At 41.6% G+C, this 21,242-nt stretch overlaps 5 protein-coding genes across 5 annotated transcripts; 2 read left to right on the top strand and 3 right to left on the bottom strand.

Moving 5' to 3' along the window:
• Nucleotides 1–2,729: 2,729 nt before the first annotated feature.
• Nucleotides 2,730–4,277, bottom strand: HO173_012153 (uncharacterized protein; the record flags this gene model as incomplete). Its single annotated transcript, XM_037314026.1, has 5 exons — nucleotides 2,730–3,231; nucleotides 3,358–3,749; nucleotides 3,810–3,914; nucleotides 3,964–3,983; nucleotides 4,040–4,277. 5 exons carry the CDS (start codon nucleotides 4,275–4,277, stop codon nucleotides 2,730–2,732), a joined length of 1,257 nt encoding a protein of 418 aa, XP_037159115.1.
• Nucleotides 4,278–12,452: 8,175 nt separating this feature from the next.
• HO173_012152 (uncharacterized protein) lies at nucleotides 12,453–14,612 on the bottom strand (the record flags this gene model as incomplete). Its single annotated transcript, XM_037314025.1, has 3 exons — nucleotides 12,453–13,441; nucleotides 13,489–14,021; nucleotides 14,542–14,612. 3 exons carry the CDS (start codon nucleotides 14,610–14,612, stop codon nucleotides 12,453–12,455), a joined length of 1,593 nt encoding a protein of 530 aa, XP_037159114.1.
• Nucleotides 14,613–15,147: 535 nt separating this feature from the next.
• Nucleotides 15,148–15,863, top strand: HO173_012151 (uncharacterized protein; the record flags this gene model as incomplete). Its single annotated transcript, XM_037314024.1, has 4 exons — nucleotides 15,148–15,297; nucleotides 15,359–15,434; nucleotides 15,508–15,568; nucleotides 15,626–15,863. The coding sequence occupies 4 exons, from the start codon at nucleotides 15,148–15,150 to the stop codon at nucleotides 15,861–15,863; spliced, it is 525 nt and encodes a 174-aa protein (XP_037159113.1).
• A 742-nt stretch (nucleotides 15,864–16,605) lies between these two features.
• Nucleotides 16,606–17,289, top strand: HO173_012150 (uncharacterized protein; the record flags this gene model as incomplete). Its single annotated transcript, XM_037314023.1, has 2 exons — nucleotides 16,606–16,730; nucleotides 16,776–17,289. 2 exons carry the CDS (start codon nucleotides 16,606–16,608, stop codon nucleotides 17,287–17,289), a joined length of 639 nt encoding a protein of 212 aa, XP_037159112.1.
• A 1,582-nt stretch (nucleotides 17,290–18,871) lies between these two features.
• HO173_012149 (uncharacterized protein) lies at nucleotides 18,872–21,216 on the bottom strand (the record flags this gene model as incomplete). Its single annotated transcript, XM_037314022.1, has 2 exons — nucleotides 18,872–19,357; nucleotides 21,133–21,216. The coding sequence occupies 2 exons, from the start codon at nucleotides 21,214–21,216 to the stop codon at nucleotides 18,872–18,874; spliced, it is 570 nt and encodes a 189-aa protein (XP_037159111.1).
• Between the last annotated feature and the right edge of the window lie 26 nt (nucleotides 21,217–21,242).

Raw genomic sequence — 21,242 nt, 5'->3', positions numbered from 1 at the left:
GAGTGAACGTGTTATTGGACCACAGCACTTCGCAGGCTCCTCTGGCGATGTAGGATCTGGGCGCCCATTTGTGAAGCATTTCGATACAGTGGGTAAAGCTTTGATCCCTACCGCTCGTACGGAAGTAGATAATAGTTGTCGTGGCTGTCAATTTCTACCCCCGCAGCAGAACCGATGCACGAGAAGACAACATCTCGTAATTCTCGGGGGAAGGCGGCGAAGCCACTGGTGGGACTTAGACAAAGCGCCATGAGATCCGATTCTGATGCGAACATGCTCGAGTCTGGCATTGTTAGTATCAGAGACCTATGAGCATCGTCACACATACCAACAGACAGATTGTCAGAGTCCTGGTGCACCAGAACATAGACAGCAAGGGTAGCATAAAATCGACCAAAGAGTTCCCTCGAACACGGCTGCAATGTTTATAAGAAGAGCATTGAAAGCACTCCCAAAAGCTACTGCTAGTCTCGTGAGCTGTTATCCCTCAATCAGACCCTTCTCCGCTCGAAGTGATTATATTTAGACTGGTCCAAGAGGAGCCAGAGGGAAGCAAATGCTACTCTATCTCCGTATTCGATGATTGGAATACCAGAGCGCCAGGAGACGCTACTCAGGAAGGAGAATCGCCGCTAGACTCAGGCGCAGAGGAAATCCCGACCTATCATACAGACCGAGGCACGGTAACGTGCATTACGGGCAAGAGGATTTCGCATGTGACTGGGAGATGAAATGTAATCGATGAGCACGATAGTGAAAGTCCTGCATCTGATTGGAGAAGTGAGCGGTAGGGTCATCCTCAATGACCACATTGTTTTAGGTACCATCACAAAGCCTTTGGAAGTGGCCATCGTTGAAAGCGTCCGCGGTCAAACCTCAGGACTTCAAGAGTACTTATACACGAGCCGTAAAACTCGCCAGATGTTTGCGCAAACTACAATCAATTCGACTTGGCGAGGTCCGGTGGACGTGCGCAATCCAAGAATGCGGATCTATTCTCGCCCAAGCAAAGTTGTGTTTGTTAACTTGCTTGTCAAGCATGATTGCCAAACGAGAATTGTTAGCTTCGGCTGAATTCAAGGTCGTTGGTGCAAGTGTCAGATACTCACTGGATGCGGGGAAAAGCCCCGCTTGGAGGAACCTACCAGGTCGCATATCATGGCATGAGTGGAAAGGTTGCCACTGCAATGTGACGGCCGGAGGCATTCCAACACATGTATTGATCTTATCAATCTTTTGCCAGCACTTCTCGTATTCGCCACGAAGTTTGCCACTCCCCCCTTCGCATCATGTGCTAAAGTGTAAGGTGTTCTATAGTTTTTCGAGGATTGACAAAGCCCATTGATGGTACGAGTGCGTAGAATGCTCTATCGATAAGGGAGCGAGAAAAATCGTTGTTGATGAATGAATGACTGGGCAAGTGGGAGCTCCGCAGGTAGAGGCCCCTGCCTTGAGGGCAGCAGCTACCGAGATTGCCAAGACCTTTCGGCTAATGTTGTACTTTCGCAAATCGTTCCTGTTCCTGACTCTGCTCCACACCATCTTCTCTGCACACTCTCTATATCAGCCGCCCAAGGCTGCACTTCGCAGACACTACATTAAAATCAGCTTTCGACATCAGATTCAAAAAACAGACACAGAGTAGTCATCAACGCACCTTCGACCGGAACCTAGAAACGACTCTCGACATCCTCCACACGACGCAACAGCATCAGCGACCCTCACAATCCATTCTTCATCCTGCATCGACCAATCCCAGAGAATAAAAAGATCTATGGAAGTCACGCTCCACACAACAACTCTGGCTCTATCAACGCCAGTTCCTGCACCATTCGAGTTTTGGGAGGAAGGAAGGAAGGATCATGCGGGCCACATGCAGTCAGCATGTTAGCGCAGCCTTCAGATTCGCATGTGCATGAAAGGACGGCGCGAAAGCGTCGTATTCGGATGCTATCTAGGTGCGATGATGATTCGTGCCTCATTCAGATGACTTTTCTCATATCATTGTTTTCAACAATGAGTTATGTAGAGATGGTAATAATGCTCTCAACGAGCCTGTAGATGCAACAGCATTGGAGCAAGTTTCGGGATAAGAGTACGCTGATGAAGAGTGCCAAGTTGGCTGGAGGTGTAGAATTCCAGGGAAAAGAAAGATGCAGATCTTTCGGCGTTTTTCTATGCATAGGGTGCTGAGCGGGCCGGGAACGGATGGTCTGTCACGTCACGGAATGTTCAAGCCATCAGAGTTGAGTCAGCGATGCATGCATGCTTGCTTGGTCCTGCGCTGCGTTTGCACCTGCTGGCTCCCTGGGATGTTGGGGTTGCTTCAGATGAGGCCGAAAAGTCTGGTTAGGTGTGATCGATCATGCGGACTGTGCCACGTGTCCTCTGCCTTTGCGCAGAATGATGGCTTAGTCTTTACATCGTGAGCCTATCAATGCGCCACAGTACGTAGCCCTGCGGCGCGTACCTTTAAAGCAGAGACCCATCGGGAAAAGTATTTCAGCTCAAGATATGCTCGGACTTTGTTTGCCAAAAGCCATACGCCGCAGCCCTCTCTCAAGTCTGCGCGGGCCACTCACATATGACTCTGAAAGCTCCATTTCGCTCCACAAGCATCCCCTTAATCCTGACTTCGCCTCACCAGAACGCCCCACCAGCTTCAATACAGATTCGTGATCGGCAATCCTCAGGAATTGACATCTATTCAAGGTATTGCTCCAGGCGAACTAGAACCTCCCATATCCTCTCTCCAAATCATCTCGCGTCGCGGCAAGTTTCGCCGTCGGCATCCGAATCAGTTCCCTAGTAGCATCGCGCCTCGGTATAGCCGTTTCCTCATGAAGCTGGACATACTCCCCCTTGGGAAGAGACTGTTGGCTATACATCTCATGGTCATCATCCTTCTCCGTGCTCGAAACGACCGAAGCAAACGTGTGTTTGAAACTGGGTAGCTTGAGCTTTTCGGCTCGGACTTTGTCCGAGGGTGTCGCGGATGCCGATTCGTGACCTGACTCCTTTGTGGATTTGGACCTGAGTGTAAGGGCGCTGGATACTTTGGGACCGATATGTTGGAAAAATTTTGGTATGACTGGGAGGCAGCTGATGACGATCCCGGTGGAGAGCTCGGCGTAAGTCCACATGCCCATGGGGACCATGTTATAGCTTATGTCAGGCGACTGGACGATCTTCCAGGTATAGTACGTCCGTAAGATGGAGGTTATGCATGCGCTAAGGCAATGAATGTTAGTCAAAACTCATGGAAATACCGCAGAACGCAGGTGTTCGTGACAAAGTTGCGAGACTCTGGCGACATTCACATCTCCGAGCCAGGTTGTGATATGAAGGACTACTTACAAAAGACCTGTCGCAAAGATGGTCGTCATGAGTATCTTCTTCTTCAGCGGTAACCGTAGCCTCCAGACGCAGGGCATGGGCAGTATTAGTATTGCGAAATCGGAGATGACGTTGAAGACCCCAGTGGCCTGGAAAGTCACGTCGACGCTGAAACAATGCCCGGTTGTCATCAGCGGGTTCCAAATCTTCTCGCGTGGAGTACATATAGCGATTTCAAACACGGTCTCGGTGAGATAGAATACCAAATTGGTCCAGATGCAGAGGTGAACCCCAACATAGATGAACATGTTGCCTTTTCTGGTGGGTGCGAAGATGCGAAGGTATTGGAGCAGGATGGAAAGTTTGATGAAGAAGACCACAAAGCCGTAGACGACGGCTGAGATGTTGATCCACTAAACATGCTGTCAGTGCCGGGTTCCACCATTTTGGCTTCCTCTCGTGATCAATCTCACGTAAAGCATCCTGAAAAAGGTTTGTAGCTGGACGTTCCACATATGGGTCCCCCCCCCATACCGAGTCACGATCCCGGAAGGGATAGTCTCCCCAATCTGAAGCAGCTGATAAAGTCAGCAGAAGACCGATCCAGTTTCAAGCGGACCGCTTTACCCATGCTAGGACGATGACATCTGAACGGCATCAGTAAGGTAACGGCTGCAATTTCACAACGATGAGGGAAACCTACAATCTTCCCATGCTAGCGCTCGAAGAATAAACACCTTAGTGTACATGCGCAAAAGCACAGCCAGAGTACCGAAAGCGACGCAAAGAGTTATCGTCAAGGTGACAAACACGTTGAGGTTGGGTGGATTGTGGAAATTAGGGATCACTCCTGCCGGAGGGCTCATCGCTGGCCCTTCGAGCAGTGTGCGGAGCGCAGCCTGAGCCTGCTCTGGAGTCATACCCGTGGTCGTACTCGCCATCTTGACAGGATTCAAGTTCAAACGCAAGAGCAATGCTGGAGTTTGAATGGGATCGACTCCTCACAGCCTTGCACATGCGACGTTGAATGAGTTGTTCGTTTTTTAACCTGGTGAAGGAATCCGGAACATATAATCCTGCCACCAGTCTCCTCCTTCCCCCCCAAACATGAATTATTAACCATGTGCAAGGGCTGGTCTCCATCCCTCAGCCAAAGATGCTATTGGATCGGGCGCATACATTCTGCATAAGGGTATGCAGAGCGTCTCACTTGAGTTCAACATACTCAATGGTCAGGAACCATAAATGTTGGGAGCGGCGCAATGGGCGGCTCAGGTAGCACAATGGTTGGCCATTTTCCTCCCAGGATTAGGAAGGATTGCAGAAGGTGTACAAGCCAAGTCGGAGATTCGTGCATGAAACATGTACGCGCCGCCGAAGACCTCCATATGGGGCTCGTGGCTTTGTAGATCCTGCCATCTGGACTTGATGCAACTAAGACGGGCCACCCATCGCAACAACTGGGGGCCAAAAAGAAGAAACATGCTTGACTTGTTTGTTGAAAGTAATGGTGAGGCGCAGTCCATCGCAGTCCAACCAGTGCAGCAGTATTTTTCGATATGCCGACTGCGGAAGCCTTCGGCATCAAATCGTCTTTCTCGATGGACTGCAAAATTATCCCACTCTGGACTCTGGTTGAAAGGGAAATGCAACGTTGTGGCGTAACATTGATCTACAGAGCATGTATGCATACAGTGGCCAAGCCTTCGACAAGACAACTCCTTAATATGTGCTAAGGCGCGGGCTTCTCAGTAGTGAAAAGCTTGCCGAGTACTGGTTTTTAACTATATTAGATTCTTAGAGAGACCTCCTAAAACCCCTCGGACCCTTCGGGGGCTCTTTAAGGGCTCTCCGAGAGCTTATATCGGAGGGGCTGTCAAAGCAAGCTCGAAATCAATCAAATATCACTAAAACAATCAAATTTCGAGCTTGCTTTGACAGCCCCTCCGATACTCTATAAGCTCTCGGAGAGCCCTTAAAGAGCTCCGAAGGGTTTAAGGGATTTTAAGAGATCTAACCCTGAGAATCGAGAGAGAGATGTTATATTTCACTGATCAGGGGGAGACCGCCTGAAACCCCCCTAACCCTCCGGGGGCTCTCCGAGGGCTCTCCGAGGGCTTCTGCCGGAGAGGCTCTTCTCGCAAGCTCGATAATTCAAGTAAAAATCTTAGTTTTTAGTATATCTTTACGGATACTTTATCAAATTTCGTCTACGCTATGCTGTTTAAAAGCGCATAGTTAACTCTATAACTCTACGTACTTATTTTATTATTATATTTTTAATAAAAGAAAAGGAATCAAAAAAGGTAGATTTGAGGATTTTGAAGTTCTTTTCCAGCTTCCTCTTTTGGACGTACCCGTGTGCACCCGCTTTTAGATCGAAAATGAAGAAATAAGGTGTATTTTAGACTAAGAATGGTGAGATTCGATGGTCTGATTGGTCACTAGCCTCTTAGCGTAGAAGCCATTTAAGATTTCAACTCTTAAGTATTAAGAAAGCAGCTTTCCAATTATTACCAAGATCTCGCTTCGAGTTATCAATCGATTAATGTTAAGAGAAGAGAATATATTAACTCTAAGAGTTTCGAGGAAAAGTCGTACGCTAATTTCGTTTAAGGTTTTGCAATTCCCGTAATTGCCTTTAAGATTTTAATAATTATTAAATATTAATCTTTCGTATAACGCTTATATTATATTATTAAGTTATAGAAAGTAGATATATATATTTAAAGTACTTAGTAAGACTAGTATCTCTTTAATTAACTTTAGAAAACGTCTATATCTCTATAATTATATCGAATAAGACTAGTTAATCTTAATGAAATTATAATAGCTATAATTTTAAGAAGTACGCATTTATATTAAAGTTGTTAATAAATATTATATTAAAAATAATAAATAAAGGCTAGAAATTATTAATAAACGAAGTAGTTATTATTCTTAAGGCGGTAATAGTATTTATAAAAAGAATAAATAATAAATTTAAAATCTAAATAGTCTTAAATAAAGTATATAAACTAGTTATTAATTTAAGTAATCGAGATAATAATATAAAGAAAAAGATTATATATATTAAGTATTAGATAGCTAGTCTAAAAAGTAATATATCGATAACTAGCTATACTAGCGTACTAAACTAATCCTCGATATTCTTCTTTATTATCGAAGAAATCTCTATTATATTATTAGTAATATTAAAATAAGATTAAATACTATATAATAAGTTAAATGAGATTATTATAAAGTTATAAGATGAGATAATAAGTAAAGTATTAAAGAGAAAGATATCGAGTGAGATAATTACGATAATTAATAGATATATAAAAAGTACGAATACTATAAGAAAATCTATTAAAACGACTAGAAGGCTAGCGAGTAGCGATATATATATTATAATTACAAATAAGAAGAAGGCGAATAAACTAAGAAAAAGTAAGAATTAAACTCTAAAGATAAGTAGTAGCGCGAGAGTAATTACTAAAATATATAATCTTCTACTTTATAAAGTAAAGATTAATATATTTAATATTAAAGATATGGCTACGATAATTAAAAGAGTTTAGAATAAGAATATTAATACGCTAAGCCTCGATATAGTATAGCTAAATTAATTCGACGCGAATAAAGAGAATTATAATAAGAGTTTATTAATTATCGAATTAATATCTCTAGAGAAAGAAAATAGAGTACTAAAAGAAGGTCTAATTATCGATTTAAAACTATATAACTATTATATTTATAATAAGCAGTATAAATTAAAGTAATACTTTATATACTAGAAATATAATCACCTATCGACTATATATCCTAAAAAGAATTATTTAATATACGAGAAATACTTAGAAGAGTATTATTATAAAGAATATACGATTAATACTTATAAATATTCGGTTTACGAGGGACTATATAAGGCTTAAAATAAAATATATATAGTAAAGAAGAGGGAGATAGCGAGAATAAGAATAGCGAGATAATAAACTCCTTTACGATTTATAATAACGAAGAAAATATCGACTAATTATTAAATAAGCGATTAATTAAGTAACTACTTTTAGAATATATCTAATTATAAATAAAATAAGAATTTTTTTTTAAGACTAATATTTATACGCGATAAATTAATAGATAGAGATAGAATAGTTAATAAGAAAGGAATTAGAGGGCCGAACCTCGAAAGAACTATTATATCGAATCTTTAGTCGAGTAGAAGAAGATATACTTTTATATTATTAATAAGAGCTTTATCTAGAAATAAATCGTCTTTTAAAGTAGTAGACGAAGCTAAATAATATAAAAATAATATAGCGATAGAGGAAATTAATAATCTCGAGGATAATAGATAGTCTCTAAATTAAAAAAGTAGTAATAAGAGAATTACGGTTTTCGTTAATAGGAATAAAAAGAGATATATTTAATTTATCGACGATTAAGAAAAGAAGAATACTTAGAAAGAGAATATAGACTTTATAGACTAGGCGGAGTGAGTAAGTAATACTAATAATAATATCGAGAAATAATAGTATATCTTAGTTAGCTATTAATACTATAATATAATATAAGAAAATTTAGAATAATTATAATAGAACTCTTCGATAATAAAAAGATCTATAATATCGATATAGTAGTAATTTAAAAGCTCTAGAGAAATATTAATATAAATACGTTATATTATTCTTTAAAGAATAGATTTAACTTAATCTACCTCTATTATAATAATATACGAATATACTTTTATATTAATAAGAGAATATTATTAAAGTAATAATATCTATTATATTATTTATCGAACCTCTATACTCTTAATATCAAGTTCGAAAATAATAGAATTATATATATATATAATATCTATAACCTCGATAACTAATAAATAGATAAATTTAACGAACTATATAAGACGCTTATAAAGTCTAAAGATAACGAATAGATTATATTAGACGACTTTAACCTATATTATATAATATAGAGAGAATTAAATACTTATATCGATAAGAGAGTAGAAAAACTAATACTTATAGCGAAAGAATTCGCTATAAAATAAATATTGCTAATAAAAATAATAATATATAAAGAAAACTATTAAATAATAATAGACTTACTATTCGTTACTCTAATATTAATAGCAAATATTATTAACTATAATATCGAAAACGACTTTAAAAGTAAATCTAACTATCTCTTAATTCTTATAAAGCTTAAGCTAACTATAATAGAGTTAATATTAATAATACGCCGAAACTTTAATAAACTAGACGTTAAGATTTTAAGAGAGATACTCGCTTAAGCTATAGTATCGAAAGAGTATCTAGTTAATTCTCTAGAAAATAGTAAAAATCTTATTAATAATAATATCGATTATTAAGTAATAATTATTATTAACTCTATTTAAGCGGCTATAGAGGAATTTACTTTAATTATTAAATTATCGCTATAGTCTAAATCGAGATTTATATTAGAATATAAGAAAGTATAAAGACGTTATAAATCGCTAAAAAGAAGCTAAAGAATAACGCTCTCGAAGAAAGTATAAAATAAGTATAAAGTCGCTAAGAACTTCAAAAATAATCTAATTAAGAGAACTATTAGAAAGGCGTTTAGAGAGTTTATAGTAGAGATATATAAGTCGTTATAAATAATATAAAAAAAGACTAAGTAAGCTAGAAAATAACTTATAATATAGACGTATCTCCCTTCGCTATTTAATAAAGATAAATAAAAATATAACGAACTAGGTCTAAAGATAGATCTTCTTATAAAAACGTTCTTTCTACTATCGATATAGACGAAGTTAGATAATATTAGTATTAATATAATATACTTATAAGTCTATCTAATAGATATAATTATTATAAATAAAATAAGAAAGATCATAACGCAAATATCGTTAAAGAGAGTATTGAGAAGAGACGCGATTCTAATCTAATTCTTAAGAAGATCCTAAAGTCATTACTTTCTTATCTATATAAAATATTTAATATATATATAATAAATAACTACTATCTAGAGCACTTTAGAATATTAATAATAATTATCCTTTCGAAGTCGAATAAAAATTACTTAATTTCTAAAGGATATCGACTAATAGCTCTACTTAATACTATAAAAAAGATAATAAAGTTTATTCTTACTAGAAGAATAGCGTATCTTACGAAGATATATAAACTTCTATCGACTATATATATAGAACGTTATAGATTATAATCATATAAATACAATATTTACTATCTTCTAGAAAGAATATATTAAGTCTAGAACTCTAATAAAGTAACTACGATATTACTACTAGATGTTTCAAATATATATAATAAAGTCTCTTATTCTCGACTACTTTATAATCTTTAAAAGTGAAAAATTAATATAAGAGTAGTTAATTAGATAGAATTATTTTTATCTAATAGAATAATAATACTAAAAATAAGCGAATACTTTATATTAAAGACTCTTATAGCAATCGAAATTTCTTAAGAATTACCGCTATCGTCTATACTTTATCTCTTCTATAATTTAAATTTTATTAATAAATATAATAATCGCGTTAACTTAGAAATAGTAATTATCGACTTTATAGACGATATAAATCTTTTAATAGTAGAAAATTTCATTAAGAAAAACTATAACGTACTTCGTAAAATCTATAACGAAGTTTATATAAAGTAAGCGTTATAATATAAATTAAAGTTTAATTCTAATAAATATTAATTACTATATCTTAATAGAAAATAGAGATTTAGCTTAAATTATCCTCTATAACTTAATAAGAGATAATATATTAAGGCGAGACGCTTTATCCGCTATCTAGAAGTCGAAATTAATTTTAAACTTCTATAAAATTATTATAATAAGAAGATTTAATCTAAAACTACTAAAAGCATTAATATACTAGCGAGAATTATCGAATTAATATAGAGTAATAATTATAAGAGTATAAGATAGCTCTATTAGGCGATAATTATCTTATAAATAACGTATTACTACTTAGTATAGTACTAGCTTAAAAATACTATTAACTATAATAAAACTTATTTCTTATCGCTATAAAGAATTTAATCTTAAATAGAAAGAAAGATAATTAAAGTATTTAAGGTTATATTTATTTTAGCACTCGATATAGAAGCGTATTTTCTATTAGTTAAATAATAACTAAATAAGATTATCTCGAAAGTTATCTTATAAATCGCTATTAATTTAATATATAGCGAGATTATTAAGTTATAATTTAAGCGATAAAAGTTTAAAAGAAAATCTAAGAAGAATAGGAAACTAAGTTCACTAAAGCGATATATTAATAGATTTAAAGAATAATATAACGACACTAATAAGATTAAGAAACTACGCTCTTTCAGCGTCGCTCCCTTAATTAAAAACCTTTTAAAACGATAATTTATAAGATTAAGAAAGTCGCTAAAGAACTAGCTAAAAGATTAATTAATAAAAGTTATATAATAATATATATAGACGATAGCGAAATTAATAAAAAGATGAAAGCGTTAGCTATATCGTTAGATATTAATTCTACTTTTAATATCTATTTAAACTTAAGCGACTAATATATAATATACTCGACGAAGCTATACAATATTCTTTAAGCTTTAATAATAATAGTTATATATTAAATAAGACTATAACTTAATAGAGTTATAATAAATATAAATAATTAAATATTAATTTAGACTATCGAAGATTCGAATAAGTATTTAAGATAGATTTATATAATATAAATAGTATAGATTATTAATTCGCTAAAGTATCTCGAAGTAGTAATAGAATTATACTAAATTTCGATATATATTAATATCGATAATAATAAATAGACGAATAGAGAGGCGAAGAAGATTACTAGTTAGCGAGAGTAAGTAATTTATAATAAAAGAGTAAAGATAAATACTAACGAAATAGTCTAATTATTAATTATATAAATAAGAATAATATTAATAATTAAGATAGCTATTAGAGATTACGTAATAGAATAATAAATTATCGAATAGATTAATAAGAAGCGAGGTGGTATTCTTAGAAGAATCTAATTAACATCGTCGAAATAAATATAACTTCTATATTCGAGAGTTAAGCGCGCTAAGACGTCGCTAATAACGTAAATAAGAATTAAGAAAATAAGTCTTAAGGCTTTTCTTTATAATCGATAGATATCGAATATAGAGGATAAAGAATACGAGTATAAAGCGAAGTAGACGACTCGATATATTCTTTACAAATATAGGCTATTTAGTAAGAAGCGAGGAATATAATAAGTCGAAGAAAGAAGAAAGATGAAAGAGAAGATTATTACTTATAAAGATATATTAATAAAATTATATTACGCCTCTATAGCGGCGGACTTTATAAGAAATATTAGACTTATTAGATAATATTAAGTCTTTAATAAAAATTAATAATAAGAATTTACTAGGATAAGCGATTAAAAAGAAGAATATAATTAAGACGGGAGGGCCTTAGCGATATAGAGTGTATCTCTTTCTAAGGATCAAGTATAGCAAGATATAGAACTATGACGGTAACTTATATAGCCTTATTTATTTGAGATCATATGATTAGTCGAAAGGATCAGATAGATTACGTAACTCGCATAGTCGGCTACTAAGGTAAGACTTTAGGGTAGTATGATGTAATCAATCAATCAATCAAACCATTGAAGATCGTAAACCTCAGAGATACTTAGGGCAAGGATATTCCTATACTTCGCAATAGGTGTCTCTCAAAAATAAATTCCTTCCCATCCGCAACTATATCTCATAAATTTTGCTGATTTTGGAAGCATGTATTTAAGTGCCATCTCCAGGAAATTTACTTCACAAAGTGCAGGATTTCACGAGCGAGATGATCCGCGCGGCGACCGTTACTAGGGGAAGAGAAGATATAAGACGGGTTCGAAGACGGGCAGATACTGGTATCGGAAGCAGACTCGGGCATCGATATCTCCATGCTTGAATGTATCGAAGACGGCGGAGTGCCAGAAGGGGGCAATAGCATCAGAGCAGAGGAAAGTTGGCGTGATTAAAATACTCTATATGTAAACCCAAGGAAATCTGTGATGTGCTAGGACCAGAAAAGCTGAGGTGCCACCGCTTGTTGCCTCTCAGCGGACGTCGATTCAGACGCACTCAGATTACAAGAGGTGAAGAGCCTTCCTCTGAGGTCGAGCTTCTGGGTCGTTTGAGAATGCGCTGAGCGCTCTCCAACCTCTGCGTTGTATCCGAGTCTGCAGGTACTGGCCTTCTAGGTGGCAACGGAGCTTTTGATGAGTATGTCCCCATGTAATCCCTCTCCCAGCAGAAGCGCTTGAGCAGCGGGTCGGGCTTTTGCCAGCTCCTGAAGAGCTGGGTTTCCCGAGGCAGTCCGCCTGGCTCAAACGGACGGAACGGCAGCGCTCCCATGAGCGGGATGCAGTAGTCTGCCTCTCCAAGCAGAATGATAGCCGCGCATGGTTGTTCATCCTTGTGGAGCTCAGCAATACGTGCAAGCTGGTTTGCTGGGGACAGCGTTGCTAAGCGATCCTCCTCCGTGTAGTGGTAGACTTGCCGTTCCAGCCACTCGCGGTCGATCGCTTTCAGCCGGTCCATTTCGAAATCACGATGCGATTGATGATAATTCTTCTCTTTCTTCTTAAGGTGATCAATGACTGAGATAAGCCCTTCAATCCTGGAGACTGACGCTGAACAGCTTGTCCTTTGGCGATGATCGATTCGAATATAGAACTCCACAAAATCCTTCTTGTCGCTGTACTTGCATATGTCAAAAGCAGTCGCAACCTGACATGCACAAGGTGGGCAATATATGTACACTCTGACGCGATGACGGTCGTCTACTTCGGGCGCAGGTTTTCCTTCCGTTATTGCGTCAACCTTCAAAGCGTCCAAGTTCTCAACGTACTTTTCTAAGTCCACGTAGGTGAAGTTTTGCGGGTCGATATGTTTTGTAATGCGATACCCGGGAGCGGAATGAGTACGCACAGTGCCTGGGGCAATGATGCTATAAATGTTTTGAAAGGACATCGTTCCTAAGCGTGATTGAACACAAGGTGCTTCTGAGCCTTGAGCACGACAAGATTCCGTCAACATAAAAAAACCCGGCTTTTTAGTGTCCAAGTAGACTATTCCTGTCAGCGTCACTCATGCGGGCTTGCCCGATGACATTTACCTTTTTGATCGCCAAAATGCGTTGGTATCATGGGAACACCAACCTCCGCACCCGAACCGCCCTGAATTGGAAGCTCATAGTGCTCTAGACGTTCGTCCGCCAATCGCTTTTCGAGAGTAGTAACATCAGATACATCGATCGCCGCGCTTGCTGCTGTCCACCACTTGGGATAGTCATCTTTACATGCTTCTTGGAATAAATGGAGGCTTTGGATGTCGTCGACCATTGATGCGATATCGTCCTGTACTTTCTGTTCTTCCAACTCGGATGACACAGGCACCGTTTCATTCAAGCCATCGATCAAGTCCCGGATATCGTCTACGAACTTCTGGAACTTTGTCTCATCGTGGATGGCCCGCCTAGTCTTATCGAGAACGCCGGATCCTTGAGACTGTCGACGCAATCGAAGACGAAAACGTTTGAGGGCGTTGGAGCTGATACCTGATTGTGGGAGTGTATCATCGGCAGGATTGTACGCTCGTAGCCCGTATTTGTTTGTGAGAGTTTCGGTATCTTTCAGAAGGTGTCGGATACTGTCAAGGCATCTTTTGGTCAGATCCTAGCGTTTGTGGTCGCTCTCGGAGTGAGACCCCGCATTTTGCTGCTCCCCATTGCAGACTCCTTTTTTTTTTTTTTTTTAAAAATTTAACCTTCCTTAATATTCAAACACTCCCGATGCCCTTTTAGCAATCCCACATCAGCCCACTTTTCCTTAAACTAATTCTTCACAAAATGCCGCCGAAGCCACCTCTGTATCTTACAACCTTTCTCAAGCCAATCCAGTGTTGTCCCGCGACCTTGTTTCGTGACCTGCAACAACAGTAGCAGGCTCATAGGTCTTATTCACGTCTTCTAAACAATGGCAAAATTCAATTTCAAGGCTGTAGATGATGAAAAGTGTTAAGCTTGGCAGCATTTGGTACTTGTTGATCTCTCTCTAGGAGGAAGGAAGAGGCATTCACTTCTTGGATGTCACTCTTAATGACCACTACCGCAATAGCCACGGCGGTATCATGACTTCTATTTATTCATAGCAGCTTTAGTAGTTATCACAGCTGCCGCCATAGACGCTTCACCATCACTTTCACCTCCGTGTCATTCACAGCTGCTTTGATACTCATCATCACTGCCGCCATAGACGCTACCTATCACTCCCACTTCCCTTTCATTCACAGCAGCCGTGACAATCACCACCATTACCGCTATAGCCGCTATACTTTCACTTCCACTTCATTCACAGCAGCTGTGATATTTAACACTACCGCCATAGCCGCCATATCTTTACTTTACCCTCACTTCCAGTTCTTTCACATCAGCCGTGAAACCATTTATTATTACCGCCATAGCCGCTGTACTCTTACTTCCACTTCATTCATAGCAGCTGTGGTATTCACTGCCATAGCCGCCATTTCATTACTCTCACTTCCAATTTCTTCACAACAGCCGTGATACTTACCACCACTACCGCCATAGCCGCTATACCATCACTTTCACCCCCATCCTCTTCATAGCAGTGATCGAATTCACTACATTAGCCGCCGAAGCGACATACCATCCTGTGCTGCCTCGTCACTCCTCTTCCCGTTTTATTCACACACACACACGCGTCTATTTCCCGCTCCCGGCGATTATCATAACAACAACTCTAAACTATCGACCATGGACAACAACCTTACCCCATTGGCAACACAAGGTGCCGCGCCAAATCCATCCGAGGCTGTAAAGCAATGCAAGAAGCGGACCAAGTGGTCCAAACCAACGGATCCATCTCTCGAGCAGAGATATGGTTCGAAGGAGATAGCCCTGGACGTAAGTATCCAGATCCATAGTGATATACTGGGACCCGAGCTAAGAAAGAGCTGTTGTACAGGCCGAGGAATTCTCGGAAAACGCCCCTTCTCAGTTATGTCTGGAGGATCAAGCACACTGGGAGAGACTCCGCCCAGGTACGTAGAACTTCTGCCAATCGATACAAGCGTGTGTCTTTGTTAGTCTACCGCCGCTGACTTCAAATTTTAGCTTTACTAAAATTTCACGCGCGTGGGAGTGACTTCAAGAACACCCACTCCTTCCAGAGTCGGTAAGTTCAAAAAACGCTTCGAAGACACTATACAGGGCTGCTAACGCGTCTTGATAGCCTCACCCAAATAAGGCGAAGCCTTCGCGGTCTGAAGGAAGTCTCGAATGGCACCCGTGCCAGATTTAAGATCTTCGATCATAAGATCCGGCCTAAGGGCAAAACTGCCGCGCGGGTAGGCAAAGGTCCTGGTCAAATTATGCATGAGAGGTTTGGTTGGATGAGGGTAGTCTGTGGGCCGAGTCCGAGAAGATCGAGGGGTGACGGATCTAGCAGGCATCCCATAATGCTAGACTGAGCGTGTTGGGAATGGATCCATTGCGAGTCACTGGTAGCAATTGATAGAGAGCATGCGATCAATAGACTAGAGAGCATGCGATCAATCCAAGTTGTCAATTAACGGCCTTAGTATTGCTTTCAACAAAGGGGTCTCGAAGTTTCCCGCGAGTTATTCTCCCAGCTGTTCTCAGTGACCTTCCAGATTCTAGTTGACTTTCTTTCTTGGTTGTGCACGTATTTCACTAAGGCCTACTTGATGTTGATGGCTCTCGCGGGCAGCGAAGCCATTGCTTGCTAAGCAAATCTCTTTGGTTTCGGCGAGGGAAACAGATTGTTCCAGCCTCCGAGGCAATGCAGGCGCGAGCTGAGGTTGGCTAGCACTGTATGGCTATCCCGAGGTCGCCTGCCTCAGTGGCGGGGACATTCGAGGGTATCTGGCAAATCTATTCGAGCTTCGGAAAACATCGATGTAGAAATCTGCGTCCCATGAATGCCTGTATTTAGGAGGGTAATATTGGACGTATAGCTTGAAGATTGGATGGTCATAACGCCATCGGTATAAGAGCCAGATCCCTTTGGTCTCTCCATTATCGCGATGCATACTCGTGAGATAACAGCACGGAGTTAATCCTCTTTATACCTCTGTCCTGTATGCTGAAGAGCAAAGTTCTGAAGTGCAAACAAGCAACCCTTCACTGGCCTGTCTCCTTTCGCACACATCTACTTACTGACGACGAGACAGCGCAGTCACACTGTGCACGATGGCTGACACACCTTCTCCAAACAAATCCACCAGAACACCACGTCTCATATTACGTGAAGCCCGCAAAGGGGACCTCGCCGCTATTCATAAGCTGTACAGCAATGAGGAAGTAATGAGATACTGGTAGGTCGTCTCTAAATTTTCAACATCATATCTCAACTAAATTAGTCCCTCTGAGCGCAGGTCTCAACCCCACGATTCTGTGTCCCGAACGGCAACCTATCTCGAAGCCATGGTCACCTCATCAACAAACGGAGACCTTGCGTTTGTCCTCCTCCTACCCCCATCTGCCACCACGATAACTACATCCACAACTCCTGCCGGCGCCACAACAGACGAAGGCAAAATCATAGGACATGCAGGAATCTGGTACGCCGACCGGAACGAGCTTGTGTTTATGATTGATAACGCCTACTGGAACCGAGGCTACATGACTGAAGTACTCGCAGCGCTCGTCCCCATCTTCTGGGAGAAGGGGTTGAAGAAGGTATACGCGGACGCGAACCCGGATAATGAGGCTAGCCTCAAGGTGCTGAGAAAATGTGGATTCACTCAAGTGGGGGGGAACATTGTAGAGTCTTTGGCAGTGGAGTATGAGAGCCTGCGCATGGAATTGGCAAACCCATGTGATGGAGAGGAGGAAGGAGAGTTTGAGTTTGCGGATGAAGGGTCAGATTCCTAGCTCCGGGGATAATGATCGGGGATAAGGATTCGTAGCTCAATGGCGCTGAGGTCCTCACCTCTTCCTCGCATTATATGCGACACGCCGTGCAATTCAGCAGTGTATCTGATCAATCACTTCCCTCGCCTTTATACAGTTGTTTGCCCTTGTATCCTTCGCAGTCGCAACTGGCAGCGTAGCATCTTACTCCTACTCCTTGGTGCCCTCCATTCGCAGTAGCTCTACCCCTGCCATCCTAGCTCAACAATGGCGCACAGGCTATCTCATTGGCTTTCGTACGGTCCCGCGCCCAATATCTCCTGCTGGCTTAGCTTGGGCGTGTCTCGCCTACGATGGTGTGCTCTACATTCTATCGCCCATGTCCTACTATCTCTCAGACCAGCTAACACCGAGGGTGTGTAGAGCCAAATGGAAGTCCAAGAGCCAAGCCCTTTATCGCAGCAGCAATCCTTCTACCTATCATCATACCCTTCACCCTCACCGTCCAGCGACGCATGAACGCCAAGCTGAACTACACAGCGAATAAGTTGATTGGGAAGGGTGAATTGTCAATTGCGGAGACACATAGCGCGGTGCCCAGCGAGCAGGACATCGGCGAACTGGTCGATGAGTGGGGTAGATAGAAGCTGTGAGGGCGGCGATTACGGGGATGGGGAGGGTGCTGGGTGCTTGGGGCGTGCTGATGGCATGATGTGGGAAAAAGGGATCGGGCAGAGTCTCGGAAAGAGACTTCGATGGAATAATATTAAGAAGCTTAAGAACTTGGAGGGACGGTTAATAAACAGATGAAGTACAAGGGAGAATGGCGAGGAGCGAGACTAGGGAAGACGAGGCAGAAGAGAAGCGCAGGTGCTGGGGACTCGGCCCACAGCTTACGCGAAGGAACATCTCCAGACACTTTGTCTATAGACATCTGCCAGCAACACTCGACATAGATTGCAGACCTGATTCCCATCCCTGAGACTTTCGCCGGTCGAGGTGCGCTGGATGAGGTGCTGCAATGATCACAGTCTCTATCTGGAGTACAACTTAAAAAGCAGCGCCTTGGGGACATTGGTTGTCATCAGCATTTTTATTGAGAGTCTACGAGGAACATCCGGGGGATATTCGGTACCTAAAGCGCTTCGCCAGTCGCTTCTCGTCTTTTGGCCCAGCCCGCCCATCTTGTTGCATCTACCTCATGACAAAGTCTCTACGGTAAACCAGATAGCTCTAAGAGACAGAGATACGCATAAGCTTGTTGTTTTCGTAACGAGATCTAGCAGGCTGAATACAGATCCCTGGATCTGTTGTAGAGCTCTCTTCTTCTTCTTTGGTCCTGTAATTCGGATACACACGTCGTAAAATCAAGATTTGTAGTGGCAGCATCTCGAAACCGGGCTGCAAACACTTTCTTGGTCCGGCTCCACAGCCTTGCCGCGAAATCATTCCCCTGGCCCCGCCAGCGATGTGGAGGCTTGGCACATACAGACACAGAAAGTTTGAGGACACCAAGTCCCTAGTATTCATGAGGTCAAGCGTGTCGAGGAAGCTTTGGTACATTGATCTTGCCTTTGCGGAATCCGTCAGCCTTCTCATATCTTTACCTCTCGACAGCAGACGCAAGCAGGGGTTGGACCACTGGTAGAAGATGTCCGCCGATAATCCACATGATTATGTTGACAGAGAACATGCAAGCATAGACACTGCCACGAAAGAACTTGGGAGGCGTGGATCTTGGTCCCAGGATGAAGATGTTTCGGTCTCGGATATTTTCCATGCTCGAGGCGTTACGTTCACGGTCAAACCTGCGCAAACTATCCAGGCCGAGTCTCCGGAAGAGCGTAGAGAGCGACATGAACAGTCTCAACATAAAGCCCTGCTGGCTCGGCAAGATATGGTGTAGAGGATGTAATGGTATCTCCGCATAACTTTTATGCGTTGACGGTTGATCCATATAATCTCCCAGGGTGCAAATCGACGGTTGATAGAGCCTTTCCGGCTGAGTCGGTCCCCACCTGGACCGTGACTGCCTGCCATTCGCGTTAATTTTCATTGTTGGAAAGTAGTTGGAGTATGAGTGCGTTACCTGCCAAGGGCTATCAGGTCCGTACGACTTAGTGCTCCAATTGACGGCCACGGGGCCGCTTCCAAATACTCGTACGGCGGTCACACCGTACAGGAGGAGGTGCGTGTAAGATATTGGAGGTCGCATCGTGCCAGGGTCAAAAAAGACTTGGGTGGAAATAAGGAAAAAGCCCACGTAATACAGAATGACCCTAGTGGTATAGATGGGAAGAAGAGGAAAGAGGCGCCATGTTTGTTGTATATCGAGGTATACATTGCAAAATTGTGCTCTTGTGAGGCTGAAGTGCAAGCGTTCAACCGGGCTATGGCGGCTCCGATCCTTCGCTTCAATAGGCTTCAAAATATAAGCCCCAAAGGAGTGTTACATAAGTCGCTGACTGGACTCGCACAGCCGCTGTCTCTTGGCAATACTAACCATGATTAGTCGGGCTTGATATCAGGTTTCTTTAGCATAAGCACTCTTATTTGAGCGTAGAAGGACAAGAGGTGACAAAAAGTCAGATGGAGTGGTACGGTACATTCACGGCGGTTGGAGTTCTAGGACACAGTGGTTTCGTAGACTTGAAAATGTCTTGCACAGTCATCTCTAGATGGTCTCTAACTCTAGCACATGTGTAACAAGACACTGCCAATTATCAGAGGATCTTGGCACCAGCTGACATCCGGAAGGAATGCAGATATGGGGAGCCTCTGAGACAAAGCATCGCTGACAGCTGAGCGACTCGGTCCTCAAAAATCTTGCTCCACAAGCCAAGCTCAATCCCAGAGAAATAAAAATAGCCGAACTGGATCATAGGCTATGTACCTCGCCTCTGTCAGCCCTTACTCATAGCACTGCACACTGTATTGGCAGATTGCATGTGGGCATCTGGAGAATGCGGCTCTGGATTGGGTACATGATGTGAAGTTTTACCACGAAGAAAAGACTGAACAGTGCAACTTCAAGGCTTGTGGCCACTGTGCGCAAAATGCCGAGAGACTAATGCGTCACAGCTCGGAAAGTCAGTTCAACGACAACGAAGGTGGGAACGGCTTTGGCGAAGGGAGCAGCGGGGCCAGCATTGTTGTTGGGCCTTACTCGCCTCCTAAGAATACGTTGGTATGATCGCCTATGTGAGGCATATCACGAGCAAGCCTCGATGATTCCCGTAGGGATCCAGGGTTGAAATTAGCAATCGGAAGTGAGAGTTATTTTCGAGCACGAGAAGCGCTGTCATTCTGTCACGGTCACGGCTGGCTGGCGAACGACTGTTTTCTTGAGAGAAGTCCACACTTCCAATATGACTGATGGTACCTGGCATTTTCTAACGAAGTATGTCTAAAGAAGTATTGAGGCGTTCTGGCAATCACACAGCTCTAGATTATTGCATAGGTTGACTCGCTTCAAGGGACCTAGGACCCAGTACTGTCGGTTCCTCTCCGGTCTCAGCCAGGTTAGGGACGGGTTATGTAGGTAGGATGAGATGCTCGAGAACCGTATTCAACACCCAATAGACTTTTGGACCAGAAGCAAGATCAAGCTGGGCGGTCGAAGCCGAAGATGTTTTCCTGCTACAGGGGACACCGGAGTTTAGCCGTGCACGCTTCCCCAACCTGACCGCGGAAACTCTCCACTCTAAACCCGATACAAGTATGGTAAGCTCGGATGTCAGGATAGCGTCTGAGGACTGAGGCAATGCTCGACCGACTGCTCGATTGCTTGACTCGTACAGGAAGCACTGCTCTCTAGAGGACAAAGACATGAGCGAAACCTTACCCCTCACAAAATGTACGAACTTGCCAATCGCCGCCGCCGCCGACGTCGTACTGGGGCTGCTGAAACGCAAGTTTCACCCATGACTCCGCCATCCTGCGCTCCATATAGGAACTTGCACAGCATGGCTCAG

The sequence above is a fragment of the Letharia columbiana genome (assembly GCF_014066305.1).
Source record: "Letharia columbiana isolate WasteWater2 chromosome Unknown Sc0000074_s0, whole genome shotgun sequence".
NCBI classification, from domain to species: Eukaryota; Fungi; Ascomycota; class Lecanoromycetes; order Lecanorales; family Parmeliaceae; genus Letharia; species Letharia columbiana.
This window is presented reverse-complemented; position numbering and strand designations above follow the sequence as displayed.